Below are 16,390 nucleotides of genomic sequence, written 5' to 3'. Positions count from 1 at the left end.
AGAGCGCCTTTGAGGAGCTGCAGCCCGCGCGTTACCGGGGTCCGGCTGCCCCGCCGCGGCTCCCGGGAGCGGGACCGGCCCGGGTGAGCTCTGAGCTGATCCCGGGGAGCGGGACCGGCCCGGGTGAGCTCTGAGCTGATCCTGGGGAGCGGGACCGGCCCGGGTGAGCTCTGAGCCCCCTGCCCGGGGAGCGGGACCGGCCCGGGTGAGCTCTGAGCTGATCCCGGGGAGCGGGACCGGCCCGGGTGAGCTCTGAGCTGATCCCGGGGAGCGGGACCGGCCCGGGTGAGCTCTGAGCTGATCCCGGGGAGCGGGACCGGCCCGGGTGAGCTCTGAGCCCCTCCCGGGGAGCGGAACCGGCCCGGGTGAGCTCTGAGCCCCTCCCGGGGAACACGGGCCGGTATCGCCCCGAGCTCAGACCCCGCTCCCTGCCCGGCCCAGCAGCACAAAACATCCGGACTCGGCTTTACCCTGAGGCGCCGCGCGTATGCTCATGGAACTGGCGAACAAATCCAGCTCAAGAATTAAACTTTAATTTAATTGGTTTCAGACTACCCCCGAGTCTCGAGAATACGAGAGATTAATATTCTTGAGACTTTCCATGTCTGAAACATCCAGGATCCTTGACACATGAAGTAGCCCTGCTTGGCAGACTGGGCTGTTAACGCTGAAACTCAGGATAAAGCAAATATCTATATTTTAATTATTTTACTCCTGGCCACTTAGCATAATCAAGATCTAACTACAGTTCTTATCCCACACTGCCAAAACGACTCCTTCATGGTCTCAGAGCTGCTGGGAGCAGTCTCAGCTCTCCAATTTGTCCCCCACTAATTTCTGGGTTGTGATGTGGTTTCACACCATCCCAAGATAAAATAAGGTCACTTGTGTCATTTCCTAGGGAGCCAAATTTAAGCCATTCTGATAACAGGCTGTTGGCTAATTTTCGATGTTGGCAAGATTAATTCAGCCACTGGAAGAGCCACAGGACAAAACCTGAAGCTGTTCAAGAGAATATGGGAGGAGCAGAGAAACATCACACTTATTCCTGAAAACATCCTCTGCTCCAGGACTTTGCCTTGGCTTCCAGCGACGCGCATTTCCAGCGGGAGAGATCCCTCTGGAAGTAAAGACAGAGCATGGGAGCAGTTTGTTAAGTTGAACAAAGAGAAACCAGGAGGTGATGTGAACCTGAGTCTCCTGTATAGGACTCAGCAGCACTGAGTAAACAAGTGTGCCATTGGTTCCAAGGGCTAGAAGCTAGAATTATACAAATCTAGGGGAAAAAAAAACCAAAACAAAACAAAATAACAACAAACAAACAAACAAAACCAAATCCACAAAACAAACAAACAAAAAAACCCAGGAGCAATATATTAATTTTTATTGTGGTTGTGATTAAGTACTTAAATTTTGAATCGATTCTTCATCATTAGGGATATTTCATTCAAGACTGGATTACAATTTAAACGAATTATCTTAGCTCAAATAAGGCTTTATTTGGGAGAAATTTAATACCTGTATAATTAGACACTGAATTAAGATGACCTTGCCATGGAACAACTACATTTTAATTTACTCTTCATAATTAAAAGCAAATCTCTAAATACCTAAGGCTGATTTTTTTAAAACACCCATTTAAATCTTCCTGTTGTTCTAAGCGAACATCTGAAAACGCCGGAGGTTGGTACCAAAAAACGTGTAACCCTGAGATCCCTTGAAATCTGGAAATACATTTTTAATTAGAGAACTCAGGTGCTGTACTCCGTGAGCTGGGCAAGCACGGCTGAAGCAGCGAGCCTTGCAGTCCTTTTTAGAAGCAGTTTAAACACCGGAGGCATGGGGAGACAGGAGGATGGACAGACAGGCTGTGCCCCCCTGAAAGGTGCTGCACCCCTCGAGCTCCCAGCAGGAGGAACAGCGCCTGTTTTACAGCTGGTTCCTGTGAAAGCAGCTCTGCCATACCGTATCTGGCATCAACAACAGCAACGTGGAGCTTGGCTTTTGCACGAAGACAGCAACATTTCCAGCCTCTCTTTCCCCTCCCCATTAGCGGGGGGTTTGGCTGTCGCGCTAGAGGCAAGCCTGCTATTTTAATGCCACCATAGAAGCAGGATCTGCGCGCTCGGGTGTGTGTTCGCTCCCTGCAGCTGTGCGCAGCTCAGCCCGAGGCACCCTCGGCAGCGCCGCCCTCGGGGGCTCGGGACCCGGGGGGAGCGGGAGCCGGGGGGAGCCCGGGGGAACCGGAGCCCGGGGGAGAGGGAACCCGGGGGAACCGGAGCCCGGGGGAACCGGAGCCCGGGGGGAGCCGGAGCCGGGGGGAGCCCGGGGGGAGCCCGGGGGGAGCCCGGGGGGAGCGGGATCCCGGGGGAACCGGAGCCCGGGGGGAGCCGGAGCCCGGGGGGAGCCGGAGCCGGGGGGAGCCGGAGCCCGGGGGGAGCCGGAGCCGGGGGGAGCCGGAGCCCGGGGGGAGCCCGCGGGGAGCGGGATCCCGGGGGAACAGGAGCCGCCCCCGCCCCCGCCGCACCCGCCCGGCGCTCGCTCCACACCAGCCTTTGGACCCGCCACCAGCCAAACCGAACGCACGCATTTGTGAAGATGAAAACTCAAACTGAAACGTGCACTGAAACATTTGGCAACCAACGGGATTGTGAAATGGGGCCCGTGAGCCAGATTTTCAGTAAATCAGAACAGCTCTATGAACGCTCTATCCCAGCATACGAGGCATCGTCGAAGAGCTCCGAAAAGACCTGTGCAGCAAACATCACGACACAGCGAGTTCCTCATGCTGCCCCAAATCTGACAGACCCTGCTGTTCCTGGCACTTAAACAGAGAGAAGGGGGGAAATTCCCTCCTGGCTCTGCCTGGGCTACGACAGGGCTGATCGGGGGTACATAGTCCGAGTTTATTGGTGTTATTCAGAATTCACTTTGGCCTCTACACCAAAGCTGACTGTTGGTCGAGTACTTACTGAGCTCGGTGCAGAGGGCTGCATCCTCGGCTGCTTCAGTCGCTTTCAGCCCATTCACTCCCTGGCAAGAGCGATGCCAATTCCGATCAAACCCTATTGTACACTAATGACATTCAGGCGGCACCAGCCAAGCGCTGGGAGCAGCTGAGCTCTCCCACTGCCTGGTGGGTTCAGGAAGAGTTACAGGTGTAGGATTTGGCTAGGCTGCTTTGTTTTTGCCTCATCTATTTTCATACATGTTTGAGCCTTCCATGACACGTCACTGAATTCCAGACACAAAAATTATCTTAAAGGAGATTTATTATTTTGGGATGAAGAAAAAAAAAAAATGCTGCTCTCTACCCGAGCGAAACCTATAAAAGGTACGAGCTCGACCCTTCCGCAGCTACTTTAAGAGCCCTCCCGCAGCACAGCCCGCATCGGTGGGTGTCAGGGTCTCTCCGTAGCTGGGGGCAGCGCCGGCCGCCCCCAGGGCTCGGTGCGGCGGAGCTGCCGCGGGGGACGGGCGCGCAGGCGGCCGAGCAGGTGGCTGCACACGCTGCCTCTCCCACCTGCTGCCCCGTGCCGAGGCACAATGAACTTGTCAGGCCGTGCTATTGTCACCGAGAGCAGATGTCGGCTGGGCAGCGCGGCCCCGCTTCGCCCGGCCGTGCTCCAGCCGCTCGCTGCGAGGCGCTGCTGGAGCCGCTTCTCGGAGCTTCCCCCCGTTCGGGGGGCTCGCCTGCGTTTCCTCGGGCCCCATTTCTCTCTCTTGCTTCCGCCCACTTTCTTCAGCTGTTCCGTAACCCCTGCTTACTGCACTCTGCGGGATTTTTGGGTCCTTCTTGCCGAGTTTTACCCTGTTTGCTGTTTTCTGCCTTGACCGGTGGGATGGTGATTTCTCCACGGAGCTGTCCCAGTGCTCGCTATGTGCGAGTGCACTGTGCACTCCCTCCCTGCCCCTCAGCAGGAACTCATGCCGAGCGATTTCCATTTCTAAGGCAGTACCTGGTTGCTTGCTCACGTACAGCCCCATTCACTGAGGTTTTAAACACAAAAAAATTCCTTTTCCGCCCGAAAGTCCAGCAGAGCCCCGCAGCGCAGCTTCCCGTTGTTCCAGGCATCCTCATGTCTCTTCCTCACCACTGCAGCTCTGCACAGCCCTTCCCCTGCTCTCTCCCAGGTGCTCCCATCCCTCCCACTTCCAGCTTTGCTCTTGTTCATTCCTGGCTTTCCCCCTCCTTCTGAGTTTTCTGTGCGCGCTCAGAGGATGTCTCCTTTCTCTGATCTCCCCCTGCAGCTTTCCCAGTTGCTACATTTCCATCCCTTCCTGCCCTCCAGTCCCACCAGCTCGTGCTCCGTTCCCTTTCAACCCATCAGAGTTTTCTCACCTCACTCAGTGCCACAACCAATGCAGTCACAGTGTGGATCACACCTCGTGCATTTCTGCCTTTGCCCCATTGTTAATTTGAATTTATAAGAAGGAAAAGTCTTGGACAGAGAAGAAGACAAGAGCAAAGCAACAAACACCTCCGAGAAAATGAGCCAGCACTGTGGGAGGTGTTCCAGCTGCAGCTGGGAATCTGGCCTGGCATCCAAAGCAAGTCAGGAAGCAGGAGTAAACAGAGATGGACCAGACTGAGGAAGGGTCTCTTTTTCCCATCTGAACTAGTGAACAGTGATTTGTGTTGTATACATCAGCCCAGTTTCCTCTGGTTTCACTCCCACCCATGGAAGTCTCATCTGTAGGACCACAAGTCTGGATGCACAAAGGACTGACAGACTGTGCTGTGTGTGGTGTGACAAAGGCCTTTGCAGACCTGTCTGGGGACCCTGCAGAGAAAACAGGGGGAACCAGTTGTTCATGTGAACCTTGAGCAGCACAGGAGGTAAAAGCTTTAAAAGGAAAGAGAGATTTGTGCCGGAAGGATCTCCCTCAGAGCAGTTTGACAGAGTCAGTCGCACAGGGCTTGGAAGCTCCAAGAATGTTTTTGGAAAACTGCCTGCAGCTTGAAGGAAAATCCTGACGTGAGGAAGGGACACAGGCTGCTTTATTTTCCTGCCTTATTCCTTCTGGCAGGGAGAAGGGGCAGTGGTTTCACCCCAGCCCCTCCATGCAGCAAAAGTTCATCTTTTCCCCTCTGAGCACTTGGCTGCGGACAGAGAAGGTCAACTTCACAGAGATCAATGTAGGAAAGCCACGAGCATGACAAGGCAGAAAAAAACCCCTAAACTCCTACAATTCCTACCCTTGATTTAGAGAAGGATCACATTTCAGATTTCCAAAAAAGGTCCTGCAAGCATTTCTATCCTGAACACTTCACTTATTTCAGGTACTCCAAAATATTTCAGCCTAGAAAGGGTGGAAAAGGCTTTTTCCCTGCTCAGGCTTTCAGGTTCACCATTGACCTCCTGCTGAATAAAGGGGACGAATTCGAGTTGAAAGCATTCCTGATGAACAGTCTGAGGACAGGGGAACCTCCACAGCCCATGACAGTCTGGAAGCAACGCTGGGTACAACAGCTGCTCCGCTGGAGCACCGAGAGGCAAAGCTCCCCGGTGCAACACGACAGCTTCAGCGAGCGAGTCCCCAACTGTGCAAACTGCTTTCAGAATCAATTACCCATCTCAGCTTCTCTGGGCAAGAAGCAACAGCCCACTTTTTTTCCCCTTCCAACCCTACAAAAGAGAACAGAGCAACATTAGGGTGCTGTTTGAGCCCTGAAATGCTGAAGGGGTCTCTTGGCTCCAGGCAGAGAGCAAACATGCACCTGTGCAGAGAGGAAAGTTGGGAACAGGGGGCTCAGAAGCTGCCAAAGCTGATGGAAAATAAAGGCTGGGGAGCTGCACAACACCAGAAATAGGCAGGCTGTGACCTGAGGGACAACAACATGTGCCTCAGCCAGGAGCAGAAAGGCAGCATGGAGACAGGATGCCCACAGAAGACATGTCACAAGGACGAAAAAGGGTATTTTTAGAAACTCCAGGAAAAGCATGACTAAGTACTGCTTTGAAGTTCTACTCAGGAGCACAGATTAGGGTAATCCATGATGCAGGGTGCAGGACTGCAGCTCCCCAGGTGCCAGAACCAAAACAAGATTAATTACCACAATTTCTCTGTTGCCTATGAAGGAACCATCTCCTTCACATCACCCTGCAGATGCATCCACCTGCCTGCCCACGTGTCAACCTCAACAGTATAAAAGACATAAGAAAAGGGATTTGATGAAAGATCTAGAAGGATCACTGTTTCCTCTTCCCAGTCTACAGCTCTGTGACAGCTAAAGCATCCCCATCTTCTCTGTGCTGCTAGAGCCAGAATTGGGCACATCTAGGGGGCAGGAGAAGAGCTGGCATGGAGGAACAACCTGGAGCCTCTGCCTGTGGCTGCAGTCAGGAGGCTTCATCCCAGGTTGCCCTTGGAATACCTTTTGTCCAGATCTAGAAACATTTTAGCTGTGCTAAAATTCCCTATTTTCCAGATGTCCAAGAGAAACACAGCTCAGGCCATGGTTCATGACATACCTACCTGCAGCAATGACATGAGAGAAGCTATTGTCCAGCCACTGCAGCCTCATGCCCTCCTGGCAGAGTGCCCACCTGGTGAGGCCCACAGCACAGGCCCAGCCCTCACAGGTGCCCTCAGAGCTCTTGCTCCATCCCACCAGTCCAAGGGAGTTGAAGGCTTCTTTAATTATTAACTGTTTTGCTTTGGTTTCCCTCTTTACTTGAGAGCATGGGCTCTCTGGAGGCCAGGAGCAGCCTAAGAGGGCAGCAGCCCTGGTGGGAGCAGCCCAGGAGTGGCACCAGCCATGCCCACCTGTGGCTGGCATTGCCCTCAGGCTGCTCCCATACCAGTAATGGGAACGGCGTGTGCAGGGGAACAAGGGGCTGGAATGTCTTTACATTATTCCACCAATTGAGCTCTCAGGGCCGTGTCCTCAGCTGATGTAGAGCTGGGGAGATGCACTGAAGTTAATGGATCTTTGCTGATTTACACCCTCTGAAGGGCTGGCCCTCTGCCTTGTATAAAAGCTGCTGAACGTTCCAGCAGCCCTGGTGTTTAACAGCTCCATACTGAGCCAGCCTTCTCTATCACTCCAGTCCATAAACCACAAGCTTTATTAACTAATAATTAGTCCTTCAGTTAAGTTTCAGGGTCATGTTTTAAGAACTGCTGAAGAAGAGCTAGTGTGGAGTTTTGAAGAGACCTGAAGCAGCGGAGAGAAGCAGAGCAGAGGGGTTGCCAGGCTGCCCTGAAGATGCAGAGGGTCTTTCACAACCATGTTGGCACCCACTGCCCTGTGGGAGTACCTGGGAGTTCAGCACCTCGAATTCAAGCTGAGGGATCACTCTCACAAACACAGAGGTGATTTTAACCCCATAATTTCAACAAGGCTCCTGAGCTGTGCAAAGATTAGTTTGGGTGCAAGTCTCCGCCTGACCAGGGCACAGTGTAAATGCAAACTATAAAGCAGGGCCCAAGTGCATTGAGCAGCTCAGGCACAGGGCAAGCAGGATGATTTGGGAGGACAGACTAACAGCTACCCTCATTTTTTTTTCAGTTGTACAAAATGACTAGTCAGGAAAATACTGTGAAGCTGAGTCACATCCTTCCCTTGTGTGCTGCTCTCTGCATACCCGGCTGTCACAAGTGTCCTGAGATGGGTAACACACTAGTCCAGTTAGGAGGCTAACTTGGGAAGAATGGTGGATAAAGCCATGAATAAAATAGGATTTTTCTAATAATAGATTAAACCACAACTTCCCAATCTTTAGCTTCAGCTAATGCTCCTCTTCTTCCTTCTCTGTCTGGACTGAGTGAAGAACATTGAGTGCCTTTCTGCCACCAGAAGGAATACAAGTTCTGCACAGAGCTGGGGAATCACGACAGCCTAGCACACAAATGTTCTCAACAAGGAATGTAATACAGGCAGCTCTCACTGAGACGGTTCTTGTGCAATAACTTAAACAGTACAGATTACTACTTGGGGAAATAAAGGAAAACATAACTTTGAAACTTGAAAAGCTCTTTCTTTGTTGTAATCAATTGCAATAATCCATGTCAGTGATTTAGATGAAGATCAACTTTACCTTTCTTTGCTGATGACACAAAACTAAGAGCAATAAAAAACTTAAGTGCATTTGTGCACAACTAATGGATTGGATGTGGCATGTGCCAATGGAAGTCGGTATGTATAATGCAGCATATACTGGATGCCAAATTAATGGGATCATTTGGGCATTCTGGAACACTTGTGGCATTGAGTTTAAGTCATTTAAGGAGTCTGGCAGGGGTTGATGGCCTTCTGTTTTCAAAAGATTGAGGAAGCCTAGTACTTCTGTAGGCAAGCCATGGTATGAATTTTATCCCCGCTGTCCAGCTGCTGCTCAGTCCAAAGATGAGAGACAATGAAACCAAGGCAGTGAGATCATGCCTGGTATCCCTATTAAGAAATACAAGAATGCAGATTCACCTGAACAGAGAGCTGGAGGTTCAGGCACACAGATGGTCCAACCTCCTGCTAAATGTGAGCACCTTCACCAGGCCACAGGGCTCACACTGCTTCCTACTTGGATTAGTGCACTTAGGAGAAAACTGGTCACAGCATGGAGTGAAATGCATCTCACTGCCAATGTGCACCATCCAGAATTACCTGATGAGCTGCAGAGGTTCATTCAGGGAGCTCAGATGTGCAGCAGAGTTGGGGACAGGGCAGTTTTCTCCCACCCACCCATTCCAGCAAACTGGCCCAAGCTAGGGGGAGGCACAGGGACAGAGGAAGCTGGGGCTGATCCCTGTGGTCCTGCCACTGGGCAGAGCAGCAGAGAAGGACCCAGCAAATTGCACATGCTGGTAATAACAAAGGTCCTGCTCTCTATGCCTCTTCACATGGAAGTGGGAGATGCTCCTCAGAGGTGCAAAATCAGTCCCTTGAACTCCCAGGAGGAAAATATTGGCAGGCTCAGCTCAGAACATTCATCAAGGACCAGCTCAGCACCCTTGATATCTGTGTAGATACTGCAGATGTTACTGGGAGATCTCTGGAATCCACTATCCACAGGCAGATTTCACCATTTGCTTTTTTTTTTTTTTTTTGTCTTTTGAAGAATGACCTAAGTCTGAGCTTGTGAGGCTGTTTAGAGTCTGCACAACTCAGCACCCCAGCAAGCTCAGGCCCCGCTCAGTGAAGCACAGTCTGGACACCCAACACCACCTACTCCAAAATGCCCAAGGCCAGGCTGGATGGGGCTTGGGGCAGTCTGGGCTGTGGAAGGTGTCCCTGCCATGGCAGGGGTGGAACAGGATGAGCTTTAAGGTCCCTTCCAACCCAACCCATTCCATGATTCTGTGATCCCACAGTTTGTGGGGCTGAGGTGGAGCACAGCTCACACCCCTCCTGCACAAGTGTGGAACTTCCATCTGTGCTGCCTGAAGAGCACAGAGCCCTCTCAATGTCTCTGCTTGGCACTCCCAGCATTTCCAGCTCTGGGCACAGCCTGCAAAGGACACATGGACAGTTCTGAATAAATGATGCAGAGATGCCTTTAGGCAGCTGCCTTATTTTGTCACAATGATCTGGGAAGACTATTTTATTTCTTATATTTAAATTAAATTAATGGGAGTATTTATCGAAATACCATTACTGCTCTGATCTTAACAACAGATTTTTAAGATATCTGAAATGTTTAGAAATGCTGAGACCCTCTCAAAAAGGGGAGAAAAGCACATAGGTGCCGAACTACCACAAACTGCACTATAGCTCTGCCTATCAAAGCCACCTGGGTGCCAACCAGGAGGCAAATCCAGACACCCAAAAACAAGTGGGCACCAAGTAGAAATATTTATTTTGCTGCTGAGTCAGAAAAAAAGATAGGAGCTTAAAAGACTCAAAAGACTGGGCAAGGGAAACACACAGCATTGAAGGGAAATGCTCCAAATAGCCTAAACCAAGGGTGTAAATACCTCTTCCTCAAAAAATGCCCACCTGCACAGAAGCAAATACTTCACCCACCTGGTCCAACTCAGGCAGCACATAATCTACTGACTGAGGAGGAACAGCTACATGAGCAAGTGCTCACCTGAGTGAGTCACAGCCCTTAAATTATCACTCCTCAGCAGTGGGGATGATTTTGGTGCAGAAATAAATGCTTTGAGGAAAGTTCAGAGGTGTGATGTAAATCTCAGTATTATTTATGTCATCTATAAATGAGTTGAATTATGACCTAGCTGAGCAAAACACTTTTGTAAACCAAGCCATTGAATATTGTGTAGTTTGCATGTTTAATAGGACCAGGCTTTCATCACGGAGAGGAGGAGAGCTAATAACCCATTGATTTTAGGGCCCATTTAGGAAAAGAATTGCCTATACAGATTTGATCACCACGCATTACTTTGTAACATCTAATACCCTGGGCACAAAATAATGCTGAGAGAGGCAAATTGTGGAGCCATTTTTATCCAGAGTGTTTTTGCATGAGGGCATGGCACAGGGGCTGCTTTGGGCTGGGGCTCACAGCAAAGGCAGGAGGATCTCTGAGGAGATGGTTGATGTTCCTCCAGTTTGCCAAGCTCTGCCTTCTGCATCCACCCACGGAGCTGCTCAGCCCTACCCGGGAGATCATTCACACAAACAATTAAGCAAAGCTTGGAAAACAACCTGTCCAAAATTAAGTCCCACTGACAGTTCAATAATCCTTAATTCTCATTGCATTTTTCCATCCTTGTTCAAGAAAGTGTTTCTGGGCTTAAAACTTCCAAACAGAGGAATTTGGGTACATAGAATGGGCTTTTCAAAACATAAATTCACAGAGGTATTTCACTTGCAGATTTAAGACTGCTTGGGAAAGATCCAAATGCTAAGAATTATCAATTTCATAGCAGCATCAAGCATCAACAGATTAAAACTCAGCTCGATGGGATATGCAGCATCTTCAGCACTCTCAGACCACATCTCCATTATGACTTTCACTGCCTGCCCTGAAACAGCCATGCTGCAGTGCAGCCGCAGGAGCTCCTGCTGTCCTCGCCCTGCCTGCACACCACGGATCTCTTCCTCGGCTGACTGGAGCCCTTTCAGGAGTCTCCCACGGACGTAAAGGAGCATTTAGTGATGAATGGGGGGGTGAGAGACACACAATGCTCCCCCGTGCTCCCCCACAGCCAGCAGGGCCGGTGCTGCCAGAAGGGTGTTTCAGAAATTGGGAAGTCAAACTGCTGCCCGTACACAACAGCTCCACTTTAGCTGTCGAGCACAGCCCAAGTGCAAAATGTGGGCAGGACAATCAACAGGATCAGGACAACAGCCAGCCCACCCCAAAAATGTGTCCTCTCCTCCACCGGGCACCCAAACGCTTCACAATTACAATTCCTGGGATGAAAAGGCTCAAGCTGGTAGGGTCTAAAGTCTGTGCAGGTCCCTTCAGGCATCTCTCTCTCTGTTGACAGACCTTCAGAGAGACACAGCAGGGATCGTCAGACAATCCTGTCACACCTGAACCAGGCCGGCAGGGAACACTGCTCTCATTCACAGGGACAAATACCCCGTGTTTGCTCCAACTGGTGTTTCCCTGAGGCTCCTGTAAGCACTGGATTAACTGGGCAGAGTAATTGGAGGGAACCCCCGCTTGTGCCCCCCTCAGCACGTCGAGCCCCCGCACCGCCCCCGCTCTCCTGCCGTAGGAGCCGCGGATGCTCGCGGAGCCTGCGCCCCTCGTCCTCACACAGCCCAAAATGCACCTGGAGGCAGCTCCTCGGGAACAAAGGCACCCGGCACGGACACCAGCCAGCCCAAGGCAGCGCCCGGGACGTAAATCCCGCTATTTGATGGCTACTCAGATGGTTGAAATGGAAGTTTGGTTGTGATTTATGAAATCCTTTGACAAATTGGGGTGCCCTGAGGCTCGGTCTCGCTGCCTGCGGCACAGCCCATGGGCAGCAGTGGCGAGGGGACCTCCTGGGCTGTCCCTGCCGAGCTCGGACCCACTCGGCACTGCCGTTCATTACAGGGCATTACAGCACCCCGTGGCTTTGCGCAGCATCCTCGCCCGTCACAAAGCCGGCTCCTGAAGAGCGCAGCAGCGTTTTGTTCTCCGCAAACACACTGCTCCTGGGCTTACAGCAGTTTGGGGAAAACTGCAGGGAAATCGGGAGCGTAGAGGCTTGTAGTTGTGGGATGTTCGAGCAGTTAAAGAACAACGATGTATTGAACAAAACGCACTTTACAGATGTTCGACGGTGCAGATAGAACGCAAGACCAATACACACGTGAATGTGTGTGCCCGTGTATTCCATCCCCATTCGGAGCCGGATTCTTCCCCGCTTTCACCGACACTGGGGTTTCTCGGGCAGTTCTGTGTGCGGTACCCGGGGCTCTCTCCCTCTGATGCTGATGCGGAGGGAGAGGCCGAGGGCCGGCAGCCCCGGCACGGCCGCGGGAAGGGCGGCGGAAAACGAATGCAGCGAACGGGGCCGGGCTGGGGCCGGGGCGCAGCGGTGGCGGGGAGCGGCTGGGGACAGAGGACCGGCGTGCGGCCGTCCCTCGCACTCCGTCGCCCGGTATAGATTTCCCCGTTGTTTTTAATTTTTTTCCCCATCTCGAGACCTCCCCTCAATCGGTGTTTCAGCTTGGGCTACACATTCTGGCTGGCGGATGGCACCGGTCGGGCTCAGCACCATCATCCTGGTGTGACTGGATTTGGCCCTGCCGTGGGCCCTCCACAGCCTGCCCCCGACAAACGCAATCGACCGGAGCCCCTGCCCTGGTACCGCTAAGAACCAGTTAGGCAAATTATTTTCTCCGTCCCTGGTCCTGCATGGCTGCCCGGTCCTTGACTGCCGGGGCCGGGCCTGGTCCTTGACTGCCGGGACGGGCGAGCCCGTTCCACTCGCGCAGCCTCCCGGTGAGCGGGGCCGGGCTGCGGCCGAGGCAGCGGCAGAGCCCCTCTGCGGGAACGCGGCCGCGGCAGCGCCGGCTCCTGCCCGTGGCCGGGGGAAACCCGCCTGGTCGCGGCTGCTTTCTAAAAATGTCAGTTCTGCAGCTTCCTCCGTTGTTGGAGGCCGAGGCACCCGGGCCCGAGAACTACGGGAGGTTGTTCTTAAAAATCCCCCCGCACAACGGGGCTGGGGGCGAGGACCGGAGCCTCGGCCGCAGCCACCGCCGTCCCGCTGGCGGCGCAGAAAAGGCAGCAAAACGAAAACCAGCGGGCTCCGCCGGCGGGCGAGTCGGGACCGCGTAGCTGATGGGGAGAAATTACCGGGGACCGGCGGGGCCTACACCGGCGCCCGCACTGCCCCCGCCCGGCCACCCCTCGCTCCCCCGCCGTGTCCCAAAGCCGGGATCGCTCCCGGCCGCTTCTCCCGCACCGGCGGAGAGCGGCAGCGCCGCGCACAACCGCGCCCGCCCCGCGCCGCAGCCCCGCTCCGAGTCCGCCCGCCGTCCCGGCTCCGCTCCCTGCTCCTCTGCCGCCCCCGTTTCGGCCTCTCTCCTCCGTGGCAGCCGAGGCTCTGCGGCGGCCCCCGGCCACGGCCCGGCTCGGCTCGGCTCTCCCCGGCGCGGCGGCAGGCAGAGAGCGGAGAGACATTTGTAAAGAAAACGTTTATTTACACGTCTCGGCAAGTACAAAGTATTATACATGGTCTGTGTCAACCCCAAATCTTCTTTATTATGAAACATAAGGCGCTTTCTCGAGAGCCGGTGGCGCAGGGAAGCGAGCGCTGTTTCGGGGCGCTAAAGCTCATCGGCTGGGAAGGTGAGGACAGAACGGCGTGTGGTGCCTGGAAGGAGCCCTTATTACTACGGTGAATAAATTACAGCTGACATTAACTTCACCTGGGACAGATGGGAGCTACCGCTTTTCAGTTTAATAGGGTTTCCGAAGCTAATGAGTCATCACCGGCTCCACCGAGTCCCCTCCGCTAAGTGATAGGGAGGTATTTTTTCTTTACACTATCCTCAGAACAGGAAAAAAATAGCCTTTTGTTCCAAAGCCGACACAAAATACCTATGTTCAGATTTCGATATAAATAATCGAGGTTTTATATAATTCCATATTAATAGTGCCCAAAATCTCGATGCATAAATAAATTAAAGTATTAACACTTCTTACAAAAAGTGACATATTTCCCTTCCTAGTGGAACATCGACACAAATATACAAGCGGCTCCTCTCCGCGCCGGCCTCGGGGAAGCGGCTCCGGTGGGACCCGGTCCCGGTGTCAGCCCCGGGGGCGCCCCTCGCCGCCCCGCCACCCGCCCCGTCGGGGGAGCCGCGGCCCCGGGGCAGGGGGAGCCGCCGGCCGCGCTCCGCGGGCCAGTCCGCTGCGTGCCCCGTCTGCCGGGCTCAGACGAGCGAGGTGACCGGGGGGATCTTGGCGCTCTCCTCCTCCCAGGGCTGCAGGTTCTGCAGCGCGAACAGCGACGAGTTGTGCAGGCACAGCGGGTCGGGCTGGATCGACTCGTTCAGCGACTTCTGGAAGGCGTCGTGCTGCAGCTGCAGCATCAGCCGGCTCGCCTGCTGCCGCTCGGCCTCCCGCTCCTCCGCCGTCTGCCGCCTGCCGGGGGACACGCTCAGCCCGCGCCCGGACACGGGCCACGCTCCGCCCGGGACTCCGCGGGCAGCGGCCGGCCCGGGGCCGGCCCGGCGGTGGCGGGAGCCAGGCGGGGCGGCCGGCGCGTCCTTCCGGGGCCAGCACCGCCGGGCGGCCGCCGCTTGACCGCCAACGGAGGGACTGTGGGCGGCGGGGAGAGCCTGGAAACCCGCCGTCACCCAGTAATCCCGTTTCCAAATATTCCCCCTTTTTCTCCCAACATTCCCGCGATTTTTTTTTTTCAAATTGTTTCCCCGTTTCTTCCAAAAATTCCCCGTTATTTCGAAGAATCCCTCGTTTTTACTAACAATTCCCCGTTTTCCGAATGGGGGACTATCGAAAAAGAAATATATAACGATAATAACAATAATAATTATGATCGTATTATAATAAAAATTCACCCCAAACGGTTTGCCTGCCACCAGCTGGCAAGGGGGGCGACCCCGGCCGGAGCGGGACTCGCAGGGCGGCGGGCGGGGGACGCCGCCGGGGGCAGCGGCAGGACGGGGCGGCTCCGGGGGCACGGGACTCACCGCCACTTGGTGCGCCGGTTCTGGAACCAGGTCTTCACCTGGGCGTCCGTCATCTTGAGGGACTTGGCGAGGGCAGCGCGCTCGGCCGAGGCCAGGTACTTCTGCCGATGGAAGCGCTTCTCCAGCTCGCAGATCTGCACCCGGGAGAAGGATGTCCGCGGTTTCTTGCGCTTCGGCGGAGTCCGGTTCTGGTAAGGATGCCCGATCCGCCGTGTCACGGTGAAGGGCGTCAGCGCCGCCGCCGCTGCCCGGGGGGGAAGCACAGGGGTCAGCCCCGCGCCCGCACGGTGCCGGCCGCCCCCCGGGGCCGCCGCTCTGCCCGCCGGCCGCCCGCGCCCCGCCGGCCCCCGCAGGGACCGCGGCTCCCCGGGCTCCCGCTTCCACCTCTCGTCGAAGAGCTACGGAGACGAGCGGGGCCCGGCCGCCCCCCGGGGCGCCCCGCGCTATCCACGCCGTGAGGAGAGCGATTTTTCCCTTCGCTGCGAGCGCGGGGAAGGGAAGCATCCAGCGGCCGCCTTTGCTTTTATTCTTATTCGCATTACTGTTATTATTTCGTTTTATATTTTTTATTGGCCCTTCCGTTCGTTGTCGGGAGCCGGCTCGCGCGCTCCGCCCCGGCGCCTTACCTGTGAACCTGTCCTTGACGAAGCGCCGGCTGCTCTCCATCCAGGGGAAGTTGAGGCTGCCCAGACTGGGCACGGCAGGCATGGCCGGGATGGCGCTGGAGATGGGCGGCGGCACGGCCCCGGGGATGGGCCTGTGCGCCGGCACCCGGATCACGCCGGCCGGGGCCAGGCTGAGGTTCACACTGTACGATCCCGAGTCCTCGAAGGGCGCGGCGATGGCCGGGAAGGGGGCCGGCAGGGCCGGGTAGGGCGCACCGCCGCGGCCGCCGGGGCCGCCCAGGAAGGTCGCGCCGTCGGGGCCCCGGGGGGGCGGCGGGGGAGCGCTGTCCTGCTCGGGGCTGTTGAGGATCTGGTCGATGCCGAAGCTGATGGGCTCGTGCTGGTGCTGGCCCTGCGCCGGCCCCGGCGGGTCCATCCTCGGCGGGTCCATGCTCCGCCACCGCCGCCCTCGCGCCGCTGTGGAGGCGCCGCCGCTCGCGCTGCGCTCGCGGCCCGGCCGGACCCGCCGCCGACACCAAACTTTGCGGAGCGCGCGCGCGCCGCCCCGTCACCGCCCGGGGGCCGCCGCGCGCCCCGCGCCGCGTGCGCCCCCGCCGCCGCCATTGGCCGCCGCCGCCCGCCCTCCGCGCGCCCATTGGCTGCCGCCGCCCCGCACCGGCCTCGCGCCCGGGCGCGGGGGCCGCCGCCGCCG

The 16,390-nt window shown here is 55.4% G+C and overlaps 1 protein-coding gene across 1 annotated transcript; it reads right to left on the bottom strand.

The window, feature by feature from the left end:
* Nucleotides 1-14,293: 14,293 nt before the first annotated feature.
* TLX3 (T cell leukemia homeobox 3) lies at nucleotides 14,294-16,129 on the bottom strand. The gene is made up of 3 exons (XM_058815495.1): nucleotides 15,700-16,129; nucleotides 15,074-15,317; nucleotides 14,294-14,504 (listed from the first exon to the last, which is right to left on the bottom strand). Exons 1-3 carry the CDS (start codon nucleotides 16,127-16,129, stop codon nucleotides 14,294-14,296), a joined length of 885 nt encoding a protein of 294 aa, XP_058671478.1.
* Nucleotides 16,130-16,390: the final 261 nt, after the last annotated feature.

The sequence above is a fragment of the Ammospiza caudacuta genome, chromosome 16, assembly GCF_027887145.1.
Source record: "Ammospiza caudacuta isolate bAmmCau1 chromosome 16, bAmmCau1.pri, whole genome shotgun sequence".
NCBI classification, from domain to species: domain Eukaryota; kingdom Metazoa; phylum Chordata; class Aves; order Passeriformes; family Passerellidae; genus Ammospiza; species Ammospiza caudacuta.
Note: the sequence above shows the minus strand (reverse complement) of the source record. Positions and strands in the feature narration are given on the sequence as shown.